The 20,637-nt window shown below is 43.7% G+C and overlaps 1 protein-coding gene across 9 annotated transcripts in view; it reads left to right on the forward strand.

Moving 5' to 3' along the window:
* Window positions 1-19,561, forward strand: part of EWSR1 (EWS RNA binding protein 1) — a gene marked incomplete at its 3' end in the record, with an annotated part of 31,277 nt that extends 11,716 nt beyond the window's left edge. For 4 of the 9 annotated variants that reach the window (XM_084798702.1, XM_084798706.1, XM_084798703.1 and 1 more), the window contains 13 exons: window positions 1,883-2,069; window positions 4,044-4,211; window positions 6,050-6,261; window positions 7,273-7,453; window positions 10,174-10,211; window positions 10,735-10,767; window positions 11,070-11,188; window positions 16,830-16,959; window positions 17,950-18,072; window positions 18,339-18,501; window positions 18,732-18,829; window positions 18,976-19,228; window positions 19,355-19,561. In XM_084798702.1, coding sequence (XP_084654828.1) covers window positions 1,883-2,069; window positions 4,044-4,211; window positions 6,050-6,261; window positions 7,273-7,453; window positions 10,174-10,211; window positions 10,735-10,767; window positions 11,070-11,188; window positions 16,830-16,959; window positions 17,950-18,072; window positions 18,339-18,501; window positions 18,732-18,829; window positions 18,976-19,228; window positions 19,355-19,394 — 1,745 coding nt within the window. Of the gene's footprint in view, window positions 1-1,882; window positions 2,070-4,043; window positions 4,212-6,049; window positions 6,262-7,272; window positions 7,458-10,173; window positions 10,212-10,734; window positions 10,768-11,069; window positions 11,189-16,829; window positions 16,960-17,949; window positions 18,073-18,338; window positions 18,502-18,731; window positions 18,830-18,975; window positions 19,229-19,354 lie in introns of those variants that run through there. The other 5 variants (XM_084798704.1, XM_084798705.1, XM_084798708.1 and 2 more) reach the window with 3 other exon arrangements.
* Between the last annotated feature and the right edge of the window lie 1,076 nt (window positions 19,562-20,637).

Here is a 20,637-nt window from a genome sequence, read left to right on the forward strand (position 1 = left end):
CCTCTGCCTCCGAGTGCTGGGATTAAAGGCATCACCACTCCCGGCTCTTTTGTTGTTGTTGTTGTTGTTGTTGTTGTTGTTGTTGTTGGGTTTTGTTGTTTTTTTAGTCAGAGTTTCTCTGTGTAATATCCCTGGCTGTCCTTGAACTCACAAAGATCTGCCTGCTTCTGCCTCCCTAGTGATGGGAGTAAAGCCCTGCACCACCACACCAGGCTGCCTGCTGATTTTGTTGATGTTGTTTGGTTTGTTTTTTCTGTTTGGTTTGTTTAGGTTGGTTTTTTGTTTTTGTTTTTGTTTTTGTTTTATTGGTTTTGTTTTGTGTTTGTTTGTTTGTTTCAAGACAGGATTTCTCTATGTAGCAGCCCTGGCTGTCGTAGAACTCATTCTGTAGACCAGGCTGCTCTCAAATTTAGAAATCTACCTGCTTCTTCCCCCACCTCCCCCCCAAATGCAGGGATTAAAAGTGTGTGCTACCACTGCTGCCCACCTGGGTTTGGGGCGGGTAGCAAGTGAGTGTAACAAGATGCTCCTGTGTAGGTCAGATTGGTTTGGAATTTGTGATTCCAGAATGTTGGGATTTTTTTTAGATATTATTTATTTATCACATGTACACAATGTTCTGCACACCAGAAGAGGGCCCCAGATCTCATTTTAGATGGTTATGGGCTACCACATGGTTGTGAGGAATTGAACTCAGGACCTTGGGAAGAGCAGCCAGTGTTCTTAACCTCTGAGCCGTATGACTCCAGCCCTAGAGAATACTTTTGTGTGTGTGTGTGAACTTAGGTTCTTTGTGGATCTAAGCATCTGAGCCAGGCTTTTTTAGTGCGTCGAGTCCTTGTGCCTGTTGATTGTGAAGAAGACAAAGAGCCTAGGTCCAGGAAAGGTGTGACAACTTGTGCTAAGTGGCAGACTTTACTGCATAATCTAGTGCTGCTATTTGCCTTTACCTCCCTTTCTGGAACATCTTAATTCTTGTTTTCAGAGGTTTTAATTTATTTTTAGTTAGTTGAAATGATGGCTTTATAATCAGCAAAAGCCAACATTGTCTCCTGTCTCCTTCATTCACGTAGGGGCAGAAAGAAGCCTGTTTTCCATGGCGACTTTTGTATAGAATGTTCTTTCTTGGGGTAGGGAATATAGCTTAGTAGGTAGTTCTTGCCTAGTGTTCATGGAGCCCTAGGTTTTCCAGCACCACATAATCCGGGTGTGGCGTGGTGCCTGTGTTCCCAAGGCTGGAGGCTTGACGAGGGGATCAGAAATTGAAGGTTATCTTCTGCTGCCTAAGGGATTTGAGGCCAATCTAGGCTGTATGAGACCTCTGTGAAAACAATAAACTCCCTTCACCTGTCTCAAATACATTTTGAAAGCGGTACTTAAGACCTCAAGTACTTTGGGTCAGTGAGATGGCTCAGCACTTGGTGACAAACTTGATGACCAAAATCCTCGTAGTGGAAGCAGAGAACCAACTCCCAAAATTTGTCCTGTGTTTCCATACATATGCCATGGTGAGTCCCCATGTGCATACACTTAATAAGTAAATGAATGTGGTAAAAAAAGCTGGGCGTGGTGGCATATGCCTTTAATCCCAGCATTTGGAAGGCAGAGGCAGGTGGATTGCTGTGAGTTCAAGGCCAGCCTGGTCTACAAAGCGAGTCTAGAACAGCCTAGGCTACACAGAAATCCTGTCTTGAAAAACCAAAAAAGGGGGGAAAATAATTTAAATTCTCTTTTGTTGCTACTTTTCCTATAAGAATAATATAGGTATTCAATTTTGTGATGCTTTAAAGTGTTGAGTGTATACGTTGTTTTGCTGATAAATGACAAGATATCATTCTGACGGAGAAGACCTGGAATCTGATCCAATTCTCCTTTGTTGTAGGTTATACCACTCCAACTGCCCCCCAGGCATACAGCCAGCCTGTTCAAGGATATGGCACTGGTGCTTATGACACCACCACTGCAACAGTCACCACAACCCAGGCCTCATACGCAGCTCAGTCTGCCTATGGCACCCAGCCTGCCTACCCAGCCTATGGCCAGCAGCCAGCAGCCACCGCACCTACAAGGTAAGGTTGCCTTTTCCTCTGCTGTATCCCTTTTGGCTTTGAAGGAAAAAGTAACTGTACAGTTAAATGGCTCTTCACACACTCTAGGTAGTGACTGTTCTCACAATCTTTAAGCATCCAAAGTGCTGGTGCACAGTATACAGGTATTCTGATGAAGAAATGATGCTATCCCAGGGCCAGAAATGAGAAATGTCAATTGCTTGGTTTTAAAACCTACTTGTGGGAGGAGATAGAAGCTGTTTTGCTTTTCTAAACATGAGAAAATTGTTTTTCCACATTGTTTTCCACATTCTACCAGTAGAATCATACTTTTGAGCTCTCTTTGAGAGAGAGAGAGAGAGTACTTAATCTTTGCTTTCCTGTAGGAAACGTGTGTTACTAGATAGTATACGGTGGGCACAAGAAGTAGTGTATGACCCAGTTGTTAGTAAAGGACATTCCGTATCTGGGGAGAGTCAAGAATTACTACCTTAGTTGAAGCAGTTGACATGATTTCCCTACATTATGTAGTGGTTTGGTAACCAAAGTCATGGACAAATAAATTGATAATTAGGTACCTAGCTATGGTAAATATTAAGAATCCAATAAAGTTCATGCTCCGTGGCTGATTAGTATGTAAGTGGTATATATTATTACTTAACAGAAGATTTCAGGTCTTTACTTTAGACAATGCACTTAGGTGGCTTCTGCATACAGTCTTGAAGAAACATTGAATTCTGATTTGAATGAAGACTTTTTAGGGAATAAACAAGAGATCAGCTTGTAACCTAGACTTTTTATCTACTGTAGAGGTAAGAAATTAGCTCTGGCAAACACTTGTGAAATTACTTCTAAAATGCACAGTGAGTAATCAGAGCCGTTTGTAGTTGGTATCCAGTATACAGCCTGTACAGTAGCTATATTTAACTGGCTGGTTCCTAGAAGGCAGTTGACTTAGGTATTGAGAATTTTATCAGATGCACAGTGTGATGCTAAATTAAGAGTAAGGTCAAGGCTGAAGAGTTTCATGTATCAGTTGGCGGGAGTTTGGTTTTTCAAGACAGGGTCTCTCTGTGTAGCCTTGGCTGTCCTGGACTCGCTTTGTAGACTACTAGGCTGTCCTCGAACTCACAGAGATCCACCTGCCTCTGCCTCCCGAGTGGTGGGATTAAAGGCGTGCATATCAGTTGGGTTAAAGTCATTTTGCTTCACCCCTACGCCATCTTAGTTTTCTTAGCTGACCACCTGTAAAGCAGCTGGCTGTCTCACGATCACCAGTGGTTACTCCTTTCTCACTGGAAAAGGGAGTCTGTAACTATAACCCATTTCATCCCAGTGGAGAAACAGTCCTTGTGCTTCTGCTTTGGTCACCTGCAGATTGGGCTTTGCTTCAGATAGCCCTAACTTAGCTCTGCCACTGGCCTGGTGTAAGCTGTTGGGGCCCGGAGGAAGTGGGGATTCCTGAATTGTTGGAGTTGGGATTGATTTTTATTGTTTGGTGAGGGTATTTACTAGTTTGTCTGATCATGGAGTGGGAGCATCCACATCCCTGTCTTGTGGAGACTGCTGTGGCAAGGTTAAGACTATGAGGAACCCATAGATACACACAGTGTATACATCTGTGACCTTACAAATTACTCTAAACTCTTAATTTATATTGTTACCAATTTTCTTGTCTTCAGAAGCTCACTTTAAAAAAAGGAAGGTGTTGTCTTCCTTCCCCTCCCCCCCCCCCCCCCCCCCGAGAACTTACTCATATTGGCAACACTACCTGATGAAGTCCCTTAGTAGCTGTTAGTTACAGAACAAGCGAGGAGCATGGGTAACTCCCTTAGTGCTCCCTTCTAGTAAATATGATGGGTTGATAGTGGGTTTAATGTACTGTATTGTTAAGTTTGGTCTTACATTTCATGCTGCTCACAGAACTGTGGGGTTCCTAACTAGATGTTTGAGGGTTGTTGAAACTAAGTCTTACTGTTTTATATTTCTTTTTAGACCACAGGATGGTAACAAGCCCGCTGAGACGAGTCAACCTCAATCTAGCACGGGGGGTTATAACCAACCCAGCCTAGGATATGGACAGAGTAACTACAGCTATCCCCAGGTACCTGGGAGCTACCCGATGCAGCCAGTCACCGCACCTCCATCCTACCCTCCTACCAGGTCAGTCACTTCTTTGTGGTCACGGATCAGTAATAACAGCATAAGTATTTTTCAGGTTTGCTGATCAGCTAGCATTGGCTTCCTTGGGTAAGATTTGTCTTCTGACTTTTTGTTTTTGTTTTAAGATTTATTGATTTGTTACACATACACTGTTCTGCCTGAATGTGTTCTCATAGACAGATGGGTGTGAGCCACCATGTAGGTGCTGGGAATTGAACTCAGGACCTCTGTAAGAGCAGCCAGTGCTCCTGTCCTCTGAGCCATCCCCCAGTTTCAGAGTCAGTCTCTCTCAGTCTCTCTCTCTCTCTCTCTCTCTCTCTCTCTCTCTCAGAAAACTGCAAGTTTTCTGACCTGTGTCTTATTTGAAGTAAGTTTCACATGAACTAACAGAACGGTGTCTTAAAAGGTTAGTTTAATTTTAAAATAGATCCTGTTCCCTTGCAGAACAGCCCCGGTACCTAGTGTGCTGAACAGTTGTTCTGACGAGTTGAATCAGTGCATGATTGATTTTTAACAGCTGTGGGGCGCTGTAACAAATGCTTAGTTTGGTTCTGCATATTTATGGTTCATCGAGTCTTTTGTCTTTCCTAGGCAGGGCTTCTCTGGGTAGCCCTGGCTATCCCGGAACTCACTCTATAGATCAGGCTGGCTCTGAACTTAGAGATCCACCTGCCTCTGCCTCCTGGGAGCCAGAGTCCTGGGATTAAAGGCTTGCCACTATGCTTGGCTATCAGGTCTTTTAAGGTTTATTTTTAGTATTATGCTTAGATGATCTGCTGGGTAGTTTCACAGAAACTTAACACCTAAGGTTTTGTTACTAGTTTTGTCTTTATTCCTGGAGTTTTAGTGATAAAGTATGTTTGTTTGAAAGGTTGAAACTATAACAAAGCAATTTTTTAATCTGAAGGAAAATGCCATTTTGGGAGTGGCATACATACACACACGTGTTCGCTCTGTATTACCAGACAGCCATTTCTCAGGAAATGGTAGTCATCGCTCAACTTACTAGATGACTGGAGTAGAGCACTGACCTAGCATGTGAGGCTATAGGTTGAGCCTCAGTACTGCAGAAAGAAAGGAAGGCATTCTTAGAACTGAGTTCCTTCCTTGACTCTTTCTCCTTACTTTTTGGTTTTTTAAGACAGGGTTTCTCTGTGTAACAGTTCTGGCTGTCCTGGATTTGCTTTGTAGACCAGCCTGTCCTCGAACTCACAGAGATCTGGCTGCCTCTGCCTCCCAAGCGCTGGGGTTACAGGTGTGCTCCACCACGCCCAGCGTCCTCCTTACTTTCAATGCGGTTTCTCTCCCCCCCCCCCTTTATTGGTTTCTCTAAGTGTACATATTCTGCCTGTCTGCATTCCTGTTTATCTTAATATAGTTGGAAATAAACATTGTTGTAAATGGGAATTCTAAACTGCAATGCTATGCACATGGGTTGTTTTAATTTTCTCTCTTTCATTTAAAGCTTTATTAATGTAAAAACAAAAATATTGCCTTGCCAAGTAGTAGTGGCATATGCTTTTAGTCCCAGCACTTGGGAGGCAGAGGCAGGCAAACCTCTGAGTTCTAGGGCAGCCAGGTCTACACAGAGAAATCCTGCCTCAATGGGGAAAAAAAACCTCCAAACATACTGCCTTAGCCAGACAGTGGTACACACCTGTAATCTAGCACAGGAAGCTAAGGCAGAAAAGTTGTGTGCAGGTAGAGAGACCCAGCTCAGTAAAAAAAAGAAAGAAAGTAACTCTTAGGATGGATACCTGTGAATGTCTCGGATTTGGGGTCTTGACAGAAATAAAGTGCTATTTCTCCTTCCTGAAGACTTCTGTTTTTTCTTTCAGCTACTCCTCTTCACAGCCGACTAGTTACGATCAGAGCAGTTACTCTCAGCAGAACACCTACGGGCAGCCGAGCAGCTATGGACAGCAGAGTAGCTATGGTCAACAAAGCAGCTATGGGCAGCAGCCGCCCACTAGTTACCCCCCTCAGACTGGATCCTACAGCCAGGCTCCAAGTCAATATAGCCAACAGAGCAGCAGCTACGGGCAGCAGAGTGAGTTGCTGAGAGAGAAAACCAAGTATGAGTGATTGTGCTTGGAGTTTCTGGAAATGGGGAGTGCGTGCTACCACTGCTTGCTTCTAGAGTCCAGGGTGCAAGTGTGAGCCAAGCATCCTGGGTGACAGTGTCAGTTCCCCGGGGGTGGGCTACAGAGAGCAGGGCTGGCCTTCTGTCTTAAATTGTGAAGAGAAAGGGGGAAGGTAGCTATAGAGGGGGCCACTATGGATTTTGATAGCCAAGGAAAAACTCGGTGCTTTGATTTTGTTAGACTTCATTAAGCACAGGGAATGAGTCCTCCTTACAGAATAAAGATGATTAGGGGTAGAGTTTTTTTTTTCTGCTGAGGATTGAGACCCATCAGTGCTTATCGTTACATTGAGAAGTAACTAAAAACCCGAAAGTGTTTTCACTTACTGTTTAATTTGTGCCTGAGTTGTTGCACTTTTAAAATTGAATTTCATCAGCCTGGCATGATGGCACAGGGTTTTGACTCAAAAAAAGAAAGAATGCAAGCTAGCTGGGCGTGGTGGTACACATCTTTAATCCCAACACTTGGGAGACATGAGTTCGAGGCCAGCCTGGCCTACAAAGCAAGTCTAGGACAGCCAAGAAGACACAAACCCTGTCTCGAAAAACAAAAAAGAAAAAAAATTAATCTGTGTGTCTTTTGGGGGGTGTCAACTGGGGTTACTAAGACTACTTGCTGTAACTCAGCTTGTCAGAGCCCTTGGAAATTTGACTCTTTGATTTCTGGGAGTTAGTGCAAAGAAGAAGCTTTTGGAAAGTGTATTTTTCCCAGAGGAAAATCCTTTGGAAGTAGTTTATTATAGTCTGGCTGTAGAAGGTAGCACTTGCCTTGGTGAACCAGTGGTTCTTTAAGAGAGCCTTCTGGCAGAACCACTTTGCAATTGCTTGCAGTTGAGAGTTCCATGATTCTAAGAGAAAGGATGTCAGGCAGTAGTGTAAATGCTGGCCCGCGGTTTACAGATGTGACTCTTTCCTCAGGTTCATTCCGACAGGACCACCCCAGTAGCATGGGTGTTTATGGGCAGGAGTCTGGAGGATTTTCCGGACCAGGAGAGAACCGGAGCATGAGTGGCCCTGATAACCGGGGCAGGGGAAGAGGGGGATTTGATCGAGGAGGCATGAGCAGAGGTGGGCGGGGAGGAGGACGCGGTGGAATGGGGTAAGAGCAAACCTTTTCTCCTTTTACCTAACTGTGTTTCATCCATAGGGTTTTCAATGGAAAGAAGGGACTGAAAGACATAGAAATTTATTCGACATTTCCATGGGCAATCTGTTGAGGTCAAGCCATCTTCTAAAACATGGAAATGTCATTTAAGTGGCAGCTTGCTTTTTTCCCTGCCAGTAACCTTTGTTGGGTTGGGGTGAACAAAGAATTGCTTTGAAACTAGAGCTTTCAGTCTCCTTCATGGTTTTCAGAGGTGAGAGCCTCTTTGGGTAATAGATTTGGGATGGAACACACACAACCCTTCTAACAACCCTAGGTTTTAACTAATGTCCTGAATGGTTGTCTTGAAATACCTGGTGTATGTACTGCAGAGAAAGAATGCAGCTGTTTTCCAGTGTTTGTGCCCAGAATTGTTGAACATGATGAAGACTGGCCCCATAACCCTTAAACCATGGCCTGAGGTGCCCTGATAAGTTAAGTTATAGCACAGAACAATCTTAGTAACTTCCTTACAGAGTAATGTGTGTGAATATAGCATCACTCCCTGTTGCAGGTCTCAAAAGTCTAAATTGGTTTGACCATTGTGATTGATGGCACGATCTGGTTTAGAAAATTGTTTAGATCAGTAATGTGACCCTGCCGACTCTGCCTACCCTTCCCCCTCCCTCCATCCCTCTTCCCTTTCTGGTGTCTAACTTTGATGAAGGTGAGGTATGATGTTGGTGGTTAACATAATCCAGATTTAGTTACGTGTGTGTTCTGTCCCTATATAAACTAGTAAAGAAGTTATGCAGAATGTGGTAGTGACTAAATTTGATTGGGGTAACTGCTAAAAGAAAAACAAGCAATTCGTATTTATAGAAACAAACTTGAAAATATTAAATTGACCTATTCACTTACTCATAAATTTCTATACTACTAAAAGATAGTTATTTTTTTATTCTGCATAACTTTAATTAAAAAGTCTTCAGTGAAATCTTTATTGGAAAAAAGTCATTTAATAACATGCAAATTTTATGAGTATTTTTGACAAAGTAAAATTGGTCTTCTGATTTGGAGAATATTGTTCCATTTTATAAAGGTTTCACGATTTTTATGGGTGTTTTAAAATAGACATAGACACTTGAAATTACTATCATCACGTCTCAAATCACCTAGAATTCTTAGTATTTTTCAATTGCAAGAGCAATTTGAAGTTTATTCATCTTAATACTCCAGAAGTAATGATTCTACTGACTTTGTTAGACTGCTATTAGAGGGGCCCATCTTTCTGGATGAGAAGTCTCTCCTGGAGCCATAGAAGAGTTGATGGCCTACCCCATAGGTTTTTAACAGACTGTGAAGCAGTCTGTTGGATCCTGTGGGGACAGGACACGGGGCAGTTCCCTTTCCCCCTTTTTATTGTGGTGTGGTGATGGTTTTCAGTGTCTGCTACAGGTAAGGCGCTCAATGTTGTTAACATGCCCTTTTTCATTGCCTCAGTATTTTGATATTTTCATTGGCTGTTAAACGTGGAAACTTTTTAACATGCTTTGTCGCATTTATATGCTACAGGTTACAAAGTGAGAGCCTTGTATACACTTCAATACTTAAAAAGTACCCGTACTCAGTACTCAGCCGGCAGCATAATGAAAAGTGGGACTAGACACGGTGTCCATATGGAGAGGAAAAATATACATAGAATATTTTAAACAAAATGTATTCATTGTATAAATGGAATCCTTCTGTAACTTTGGTAACTGCATACTTGTTGTTTGGTAATGAACCAGAGGAGGTATAATACTCTAGAATTGTGTAACATTAAAGTGTAAGCTTTGTGTTTAAAGAGAGAGAACATTTTATGGTGTGTACTTTTAAAAAGGAAGCAAAGCTGCATGCAACAGCTTGAAAATGTATATTTAGGTATTAAAGGTGCAATACTGGTTACGAAAACCCCAGTTCTTCCAACTGGGGAGCTGCCTTTATTTAATCCTAGGAAATACCCCTTTCCCCCCCAAAAATAGCCACAATTCATATTCCCTCTCCCCTCTGTATAGTATGTTTATTACCATAGTCTTAACTGGTATGTCTATAAAGTTGCACCCCCAGTCTGCTGAGCCTTGCTATTTATTGTAAATTCTCCTTTCACAGTAACTGTTAAATCTAGGGCCCGGGACTGTATGGCTTTATGCTGAAGATTGGCTGGATGCGTCCTCTGCTGTGTGTTGTAGACATTTAATGTGGTTGTCTCCTGCTTTATCATACTGTGACTTGTTAAGGAAGCCTAGGACCTCATTTGGCTCCCTTGAGAGAGGTTGAGGGTGCACCTTTATGAACATGGAAAGGTTCATCACAGTAATTGTCTCTGCCTTCTCATTTCTACACCAACCTCCCCTGGTGTTGGGATGAATGTTTGGGATCTAGGGGTTTTTTGTTTTGTTTTGTTTTGTTTTGTTTTTCCTCTTCCTTAATTTGCCAAGTATTGCACTATTAATACCAGCCCCTGACATGAAAGAAACCAACCACACTGGTGTGTACAATCAGACAAGCAAGGTTGTATATTAAGGAAATTTGAGCAAGCTGCCCTGAAGAAAGGCATAGTGACAAGATGAGAGAGATGCATTGTTTGGAGATGTGTTTAGCCAGTGCCCTTCTTCCCCACGAGCCCTGCCAAGGCTCAGAGCGGTACTGGCTTTTAAAGGGAAAGGCCTTCATTTCTTCGTTTATCCCCCCAGCAGCGCTGGAGAGCGAGGTGGCTTCAATAAGCCTGGTGGTAAGTTTTTGAGTATTACCATGGATAGTGTTTAAAAAAAATAAAGTCAGTTTTTTAGAAAACTATAATTTTTACTAGTTTCATAAGTGGTTTAAAAATGACAAAAGACACTAATGGGTACTGCCGGCATTGTCTTAGGGGTAATAAGGTTAACCTATGGTTACAAACAAAGGGTAACAAAGTATTGAGCAACTGCTTCTATAATATGGGGGAAGAGTACAGCTTTAATTTGGTTTATGTGGAGGAAAAGTTTTGACTTTAATTTAACACTAATTTGGCACGTGAAGCACTGAGAGTGTATTTGGTTAATGGTTTAGAAACAAACGAGCAAAGGAAAAAAGAAAACCCTAGCAAACTTCACAAACGCTAAAGGGGCACTGCTCCATTTTAGCAGTGCGGGTCATTTTGAATTAATGAGTCCCCATCAAATGGTGGTCTAGTAGATAGCTGTGTGTGTTTGTAAGGTTTGTAGCTTGCAAGGCTTGCACTGATAATGTCTTATATGATCTTTCCTGGTTGGCAGGACCCATGGATGAAGGACCAGATCTTGATCTAGGTAACTTCAAATTATTTTGGTTTTGGTTTCTGAGAGTGGGTTTCTCTGTGTAGCCTTGGCTGTCCTGGACTCACTTTGTAGATCAGACTGGTCTCAAACTCATAGCGATCCACCTGCCTCTGCCTCCCAAGTGCAATAATGTCCAATTGCTTGAGAAGCCCCTATTATTAGTTGGCTCTGATGAGACATGCCTGGGAGGTTGGAAGTGAGAATTAGGAGTCTAGTCAAAGGGCAGCCTATATCCAAAAAAAGCCACTATTAACACAGGGTAGTAAGTAATTCTGTTTTATTTTCTCTGGAAGGCCTTCCTATAGATCCCGATGAAGACTCTGACAACAGTGCAATTTATGTGCAAGGATTAAATGACAATGTGACTCTGGATGATCTGGCAGACTTCTTCAAGCAGTGTGGGGTTGTCAAGGTGAGCTTCCCCTGCTGTGTTTTTGGGGGGGGGGTTGTTTGTTTTTTGAGACAAGATCTCATGCATTCTGGCTTGACTCACCATATAGCAGACGGTGGCCTGATACTTCTGCCTCCATCTTACAGTCACAGTTTTTATAGATGAGAAATGCTGAGCAAGTCTGCTGTTCTCTTTACTTATAAATAAACTTTTTTCTGTTGTTATAAAGGTAGGTTTTTCTAGGTATTCTCTGAATACTTAATACCTTGGAGAGTTTCCCCCCCAAATTATCAGTTGTTAAAATGCTTACAAAAACACTAAAATATATTGTATAATGTAGATGTTTATATGTTGACATGTTTATAGATTTCACAACATAAGAATTGAAGTTTTGTCAGGGGTGGTGGCTCACACTTTTAATCCAGTGCTGAGGGTGGGTGGTTGGTTGAAGACAGGGTTCTTACTATGGAACTCCAGCTATCCTGGAACTCCCATAGATCCACCTCTGCCTTCCTAATGCTGGGATTAAAAGATGTGTACCATCAGGGCTGGAGAGATGGCTCAGTGGTTAAGAGCACTTGACTGCTCTTGAAGAGTACCAGGTTTCAATTCCCAACAGCCACATGGCAGCTCACAAAGATGTGCACCATCACACCTGATTTAGGAGTATTCTCCAATCACTTGGCATATTACAACTTAATTCATCCTCAGCCTGAATTTTATTTTCATCTCCAAAAGATGTAGTTTTGTTTCATATTTCTATTTAGCAGCCAAATTCTAAGGTTAATACACTAGTGAATAGGGCAGGTATAGTGATTGCTACACCTTTAATCCCAGCTCTCCAGAGGCAGAAGTGGGCAAATAAGGCCAGCCAGCCTGATCTACATACTGAGTTTCAGGACAAACAGACTACACAGTGAGAACCTATCTCAAAAACGACAAAAAGATTTATTATTTTATGTGTATGTGTTGTTTTCTGTTTGTTTTGTTTTATTTTCTGCATGAATATATGTATATTCCGTGCATGTCTGGTGGGTAGAAGATGGTGTTAGATCCCTGGGTCTAGAGTTACAGACTGTTGTGAGTGGCCATATGGCTGCTGGGTTCTCCAGACACATAGCAAATGCCAACTCCAGCCTGCCATAGATTGGACGCTAATCCTGTGTGTTGGAAGTACCTTCTTCTAGCCTGTACCTCTGTCATGAAGTATTTGTTTTCTTTTATGACTAGAATTGTGTTTATGGTTGGTTGGTTGGTTTGGTATTGTGGTGGTGCTGGTGGTGGTTTGACACAGGGTCTCTATAGTCCTGGGTGGCCTGGTGCCAGCCATAGAGACCAGGCTGATTATCCTGTCTCTGTCTCTCCAGTGCTAGAATTAAAGGCGTATGGCACCATACCCTGCTGCTCGTGGTTTGGCTGTCTAAGGCACTTGGGGTTGATCAGTCCTGCATCTTTATTCTGAGTCTCCATAGCCAAGAAGTCAGGTTCTTCTGTGTTTTTGTTTTCTTTACTTTTTGGGGGGGGGGAGTTCGGGACAGGGTTTCTCTGTGTAGTCTTGGCTGTCCTAGACTCGCTTTGTAGTCCAGGCTGGCCTCAAACTCACAGCGATTCACCTGCCTCTGCCTCCCGAGTGTTGGGATTAAAGGCGTGCGCCACCACGCCCTTCTTTACTTTTTTTAACGTTTGTGTGAATGTGGGAGGGGTACATACATGATCCACAGAGTTGTCTCTGGAGTTCAGAGAGCAACTCGTAAAGAACCAGGTCTCTCCTGTGTGGGATCGGCACACTGATGTACGTGGCAATTGCCTGGCTAACCTTCTTTACACAGCTGCGGTCTACTCTTTGCAGTACAGGTTACTATAAAGCAGTTTGAGAATAAGTATTTTCTGATCATTAAAGCCTCAAAGGAGTACAATTGACTTTTAAAAATATATCTTCTGGGTACATGTTTCACATGCATGTAGGTGCCCGAGGAGGCCAGAAGAGGATGTCAAATCTGTCATAGAACTGGCCCTACAAGCAGTATTATAAACTAAGCATAGGTCTTCTGCTAGAATACCAAGTGTTCTGGTTGGTTGGTTGGTTGGTTTGGTTTGGTTTGGTTTGGTTTTTCGAGACAGAGTTTTTCTGTGTTAGCCTTGGTTGTCCTGGACTCACTTTGTAGACCAGGCTGGCCTCAAACTCACAGTGATCCACCTGCTTCTGCCTCCCGAGTGCTGGATTAAAGGCGTGTGCCACCACACCCGGCTCAAGTGTTCTATAAGATCTTTCTCTACCTGTTTGTGCATACATATACATTCACCATATAGTGTTAATGGTTTTCTGTTGCCTTAATTACCCACTCTGGGCAAAAGTGAAACCTCAAATTTCTTTCTTTCTTTCTTTCTTTCTTTTTTTTTTTTAAGATTTATTTATTTATTAAGTATACTGGGTTTGCTTGCATGTGTGCCTGCACACCAGCAGAGGGCACCAGATCTCATTATAGATGGTTGTAAGCCACCATGTGGTTGCTGGGAATTGAACTCAGGACCTTTGGAAGAGCAGGCAGTGCTCTTACCCTCTGAGCCATCTCTCCAGCCTGAAACCTCAAATTTCTATTCTTACGTTTTATGCTTAAAACGTTGATTATTGGCTGGGTGTGGTAATATGCATCCTTAATCCCAGGCAGATCTCTTGAGTTGGGGACAGCCTGATCTACGTGGCAGGTTCCAGAACAGCCAGGACTACACAGGGAAATCGTCTGTGTTGGTGGTGGTGGGTGTTGGGGATGGTTTTGTTGTTTAGTTTATTACATTTAGACTGTGTCTCAGTGTGTATATGGAAAACTTGCAAATTGGTTAGTTCTACCATGCTGGAGACCCAACTCAGGTTGTAGGTTTGGTAACAAACATAACCTTTATCAGTTGGGACATCTTGTCAGTCTCTGTGTGTTTTAAGGAAGGCCTTAAAGGCTAACCTGAAACTACCTCTCCTCCCATATTGGCCTTGAACTAAAAATAATTGTGCCTCCATATCCCAAGTACTGGGGTTATATGCATGAGCCATCACATCCAGCTGTTTTTTAAAGATGTTTATTTATTTAGTATGTATGCAATGTTATCTCTGCATGTACACCTGAATGCCAGAAGAGGGCACCAGATCTCATTATAGGTCGTTGTGAGCTGCCATGTGGTTGCTGGGAGTTGGACTCAGGACCTCTGGAAGAGCAGCCAGTGCTCCTAACTTCTGAGCCATCTCTCCAGCCCTTGTTTGGTTTTTCAAGACAGGGTTTCTCTATGTAGCGCTGGCTCCTCTGGAGCTCAGATTTGCCACCCTCTGCCTCCTGCGTGCTGGGGTTTAAAGGTGTGCGTAGAGAGAGGCAAATGGAGATATACAGTGTGCATTCGTGCACATACATTTCCAGTATCAATTGGGGTTTACTCTGGCTAAATTGGTAATTTGCCATCAGGTCTTTTGTTTTAATAAATTGCAGGGCTGGGGAGATAGAGGTTAAGAGTATGAAGGACATGGATTCAATTTTCAGCACCTATATGACACTTTACAGTCTGTAACTCCAGTTCAGGGGATCTAACATATATGGTGTACAGACATACATATGTAGGTCCATTCACAAAAAAAAACCACTAGAGATTTAAAAATGCATTTTCTTACTCGTATGAATAGATGGCCCAACAGTTAGAGAGCACTTTATGTTCTTCCCAAGAACCCAGGTTCAGGTCCCAACACTCACCAACCTTCTGGAACTGCAGTTCAAGGGATCTGATACCCTCTTCTGGCTTCTGTTGATACTGTGCACATGCGGTACACCCAAGCGTTTATAAACATAAAATCTTTTTAAAAAGACATTTTCTTGTTCATAGGACTATTTTGCTAGTCTTTCCTGCTCGTTTTTATTATTTTTAGTTTTTTGAGACAGGGCTTCTCTGTAACAGTCCTGGCTGTCCTGGACGCTTTGTAGACCGGGCTGGCCTCAAACTCAGAGATCCACCTGCCTCTGCCTCTTGAGGGCTGGGATTAAATATGTGTGCCACTACCACCCAAAAAAATTTTTTAAGTAGTATTGGTACGTGTATCTTTTAGTTTTGGGTGGTGGATTTGTTTGGTTTGCGATAGTATTCCACTCTGTACCCAGTCTGTTCTGAAACAAGTGATGATCCTTCTGCCTCACCCTTTTTCTGAGTCCTGGGATTACAAGCATGAGTGACTGTCCAGTTTGTCTCAATATCGTAGAGCTGGAGAGGCGGTTCAGTAATGAAGAGCAGTTGCTGTTCTTTCAGGTCACCCAGGTTTGTTTCTCAATATCCACGTGGTGGCCCACAGTAGCAATTCAGGTTCCAGGGGGTCTGATACGCTCTGGTCTCTGAAGGCTAACATATACACATAATTTTTTTTAAAGATTTATTTATTATGTATACAGTGTTCTGTTTGCATGTATACCTGCACACCAGAAGAGGGCACCAAATCTCACTATAGATGGTTGTGAGCTGCCATGTGGTTGCTGGGAATTGAACTCAGGACCTTTGGAAGAGCAGGCAGTGCTCTTAACCTCTGAGCCACCTCTCCAGCCCTACACATAATCTTTTTAAGTCTTAATGCTAATTGTGTCAAAGGTGGCTCAAGATAAAAGTGCTTGCCACCAAGTCTAACAACATACATGTTAATATATGTGAGTGTTTGGCTCAAATTTTTTTTAGATACTTTCTTCCTTACTTTTGGGTCCTATAAAGAACACTCAGCTATTAGTAGATACTATGCATATGGCTGTATAGATTGCACATTTTTCGCGTGCATGTTTATTATGCAGTGTGATTTCTGGATTCAAGCTGACCACATGTAATGCTCAGCTAAAAAATCAAGAATTTGGGTAGTGCATGAAAAAAGTTTGTATAGTGTATTCACAGCCTTATTGTCATTGAGGAAGGATTTTTTTCTTTCTGTTTCAGAGAGCTAGGGAATCAAACTCTGATTCTGTTTGTGCTCAAGGCCTCTTCCAATGAACTGCATCCCTGGGAGTGAATTTTTCTTTTTTTTAAACAATAGTTACGGCTCTAGTGAAGCCAGAGTCTGGCTTGTGGGTGCCTTTTAGGGTATATAGCTTGGGACTGCTGCACAGGCACCAAGACCAGGATGGTTTGGGCTGGGAGTAGGGCCAACATTGCTTGCTTTAGATTCTCTTTTTGTTTGTTTGTGTTTGGTTTTTCGAGACAGGGTTTCTCTGTAGCTTTGGCTGTCCTGGACTCACTTTGTAGACCAGGCTGCCCTCTAACTCACAGCGGTCTGATCTGCCTGCCTCTGCCTCCCGAGTGCTGGGATTAAAGGTGTGCGCCACCATTACCCAGTGCTTTTGATTCTTTAATGAGTATGTCTGAGGTGCACAGTTTACCTAAATACCTGTTTGTTATAGATGCTGAAGAATTAAATATTAAGTCACTTGCAGTTTTGAGACCCCCAAGGAAGATTTAGTCTGTGGATGAGACTGTCTTTGGGGGAAAGGGGGCGGTCTTGCTGTGTTGGCCTTGGCTGCCCTAGAAATAGATCTGCCTGCAGAGCACCGGGATTAAAGGTGTGGCCCTCCACACTCTGACTGCCTGTGGCACGTGGGAATGACTGTGAGCTTCTTTAAGTTTAGAGTCAGGTATTTAATTGTTGCTTTATGTGTAGATGAACAAGAGAACTGGGCAACCCATGATCCATATCTACCTGGATAAGGAGACAGGAAAGCCTAAAGGTGACGCCACAGTGTCCTATGAAGATCCGCCAACTGCCAAGGCTGCCGTGGAATGGTTTGATGGTAGGATGTGCTCCTTGTCATTCTGAATTCTGCTTACTTAAGGACATTTAGGAATTTAGAACCGTTGTATATGTCACCTTCCAAGAAAGATTGTGTCAAAATACGTTTTTTTGCAGTCTTGAAACAAGAAGCAGACCCACTTTAGGAGGAGGTTGCCCACCACCTGCCCTTTATTAAGTGTTTACTGCACAGCCCCTATGCTCAGGCTCTAGGTGCTTCGCTAAGCAGAAGAAAGTTAGAAAACCTTTCCAAATAAGCATGTCAGGAGCCAGGCAGTGGTGGCGCACGCCTTTAATCCCAGCACTCAGGAGGCAGAGGCAGGCGGGTCTCTGTGAGTTCGAGGCCAGCCTGGTCTACAAAGTGAGTCCAGCACAGCCAAGGCTACACAGAGAGACCCTGTCTCTGAAAAGCAAAATAAAGGACATCAAGGATAGCTGCGTAGCCACTGATACAGTACTTACCTAATATGTTCAGTTTCTAGCGGCATGAGGGAAACAAAAACATTTGGTTGTTTTGGGTCCCTCAGCTACTACCAAGTAGCTGGGGCAGTTGTGTGCTAGGCAAGTACTCTACCACTGAGTTTTATCCCCAAGCCTTTGTCCTTATTTTTTATTATATGGGTAGGCTGGTTTCGTATCTGGCAGCCCTGCAGAGTTCTAGAATTACAGACACCTGCCACGTCTGTAGTTTAAATGAATAGCTTTTGTTCTGGCCTCACTAGTGAGGTTGTTAGGTGTTTCTTGTTTCGTTTTAGTTTTCTGCTTGTTTCATTTTGAGACAGTCTCATGTAGTCCCCAGGCTGGCCTTAAACTCCAAATGTAGCTAGTGATGGCGTTTTTCTGCTTCCCAAATGTTGAGATTATAGGCCTTGGCTGATTGGCTGCCGTGCCCAGTTTTATGCTTCAGGAGGTGGGATCTGTTGAAAAGTAGCTGCTTGGAGAAGGAGGAGTTAAATGTGAGGGCCACTGACTTTCTGTTTTCTTCTTCTAGGGAAAGATTTTCAAGGAAGCAAACTTAAAGTTTCTCTTGCCCGAAAGAAGCCTCCAATGAACAGCATGCGAGGTGGCATGCCACCTCGTGAGGGCAGAGGGATGCCACCACCACTTCGTGGAGGTATTGGGCACTTTCTTCTAGCTGCTTCGGTGTCATTTTTAAAAGGGTTTATTAAAACTGATGTTAGACCATTGAGAACCAACATTGCATTTTTGGACAATATGGGTTAACTGGTTGGTTAGAGCAGGTAGAAACTCCCAGGAACCTCTGCCTGGATGACAATTTCATTCTATGAAAACGTCATAGTTGGAGTATAGTGTGCATGGGCAGCATGGAAGAGTTTCCTGTATCAGATGCTAGAAAGAGGTGACTGTTTGTTATTGCAGGTCCTGGTGGCCCAGGAGGTCCTGGAGGACCCATGGGTCGCATGGGAGGCCGTGGAGGAGACAGAGGAGGCTTCCCCCCAAGAGGGCCCCGAGGTTCAAGAGGGAACCCCTCTGGGGGAGGAAATGTACAACACCGAGCTGGAGACTGGCAGTGCCCCAACCCGTATGTACTTCTCCTGGTAGATTGATAGCATGCTAGTGTCATTACTCCATTCCCACTCTGGGACAGGACTTTGGGGAGTGGGGCTGGCTGAGCACGCTGGTTGCTTCTGGGGTGCATTACTGCCTGTGCTTTGTGCCTAGAGCCCCATGGTCCTTCATAGAGTGCGATGTGAATCTCTCCACTTTCCCCAGTTCTGTTAGTGATTTCTGTTGTGATACAACTTGATGCAGGGGCTGTGGGAACCAGAACTTCGCCTGGAGAACAGAATGCAACCAGTGTAAGGCCCCTAAGCCCGAGGGCTTCCTCCCGCCACCCTTCCCACCTCCGGGTAGGTACAGGTTTTCTGGAGTACCTCAGCTTCCTGGTGATTGAGTATGTCTGCTCTAGGAGAAGGCTTAGCAGATCCACCACAGTGTGTCCTCCCGCCCCAGCTCCTACTGCTCTGACTCACCTGCCACTCTTCCCCCGCTTTAGGTGGTGATCGAGGCCGAGGCGGCCCTGGTGGCATGCGAGGAGGAAGAGGTGGACTTATGGACCGTGGCGGTCCTGGAGGAATGTTCAGAGGTGGCAGAGGTGGAGACAGAGGTGGCTTCCGAGGTGGCCGTGGCATGGACCGAGGTGGCTTTGGTGGCGGAAGACGAGGTGGTCCTGGGGGGCCTCCTGGACCTTTGATGGAACAGATGGGAGGAAGAAGAGGCGGACGTGGAGGACCTGGGAAAATGGATAAGTATGTGGTGGGAGAGCACTGCCCCTTCCCAGTCTTTTGCTGCAGTGAGTCCTGGGGTATCTGGAGGCTCTGTCCGGGTTCTCTGTCCGTTGCTCATTCTAACTAAAGAGTTCTTTTGCCTTGCAGAGGCGAGCACCGTCAAGAACGCAGAGACCGGCCCTACTAGAGACCTGCAGAGCTGCATTGACGACCAGATTTATTTTTTAAACCAGAAAATGTTTTAAATTTATAATTCCATATTTATAATGTTGGCCACAACATTATGATTATTCCTTGTCTGTACTTTAGTATTTTCACCATTTGTGAAGAAACATTAAAACAAGTTAAATGGTAGTGTGCTGAGTTTTTTGTTTTCTGGGGTTTTTTTTTATTTTTGGTTTTTGGTTTTCTTTTTTTGTTTTGTTTTTTTGTTTTTTTCCTTTTAAAGATGGTTGTTTAAGACTTAACAATGGGAACCCCTTGTGAGCATGCTCAGTATCATTGTGGAGAACCAAGAGGGCCTCTAATTGTAACAATGTTCATGGTTGTGATTTTTTTTTTTTAAATAAAATTCCAAATGTTTATAAACTCTCATCCCTCTCCTCCTTTGTTCTGTCTAGCCCTTGCTGGGTAGATGCAGGGACTTGATGATGCCTTTGAAGAGGTGGCCCACTGGACACCTGTGCTTTTCATCCACTGGCTCTTCCAGACAGACAGTGAGCTTTACCAGGTTATTTGCTCTCTTCTAGAAGGTTCTGAGCCTGCTTTCAGGCCCTTAGCCATTCTAACTCCCACGTATCTCAATGCACAGGACCACCCTGTGCTTTTACTGAGACAGTAGGCCTCTGCTATGCTAACCAGTCATTCTTGGTTCCTTTGTAGCCCTCTTTCTGACTTTAAATGGGCTTTCCTACCCCAGTGTTTTTTGTTTTTGCTTTTTGAGATAGGGTTTCTCTATGTAGCCTTGATTGTCCTGGACTTGCTTTGTAGACCAGGCTGGCCTTGAACTCAGTGATCCACCTGCCTCCGCCTCCCGAGTGCTGGGATTAAAGGCGTGCGCCACCACACCCAGCTCCTGACCACCTATCTTATGCTGTTTTTGTCTATGTTTTTTCAGACAGTTTCTCTGTATTCCTGGCTGGCCTGGAGCTCAAGTTCTCTGGGCTAGGCTGATTTTGAACTCACAGCCTGCCTCTACCTCCCAGAGTAAATGCTACCTTGTGCTTTTAACTTAGCTGGCACCTTTTCCCAAGAACTGCCTCTGTTTCAGTCTGACAGGAAGTAGGGCTTGGTTCTGTCAACAGCAAACAATACACCAGCCTCCATCTTACTTAGTGTGTCCACTCCTAGATTGTTTTTTTGAGACAGGGTTTCTCTGTGTAGCCTTGGCTGTCCTGGACTTGCCTTGTAGACCAGGCTGGCCTCGAACT

This window comes from Acomys minous (genome assembly GCF_964271855.1).
Source record: "Acomys minous genome assembly, chromosome: 10".
Classification (NCBI taxonomy): Eukaryota; Metazoa; Chordata; class Mammalia; order Rodentia; family Muridae; genus Acomys; species Acomys minous.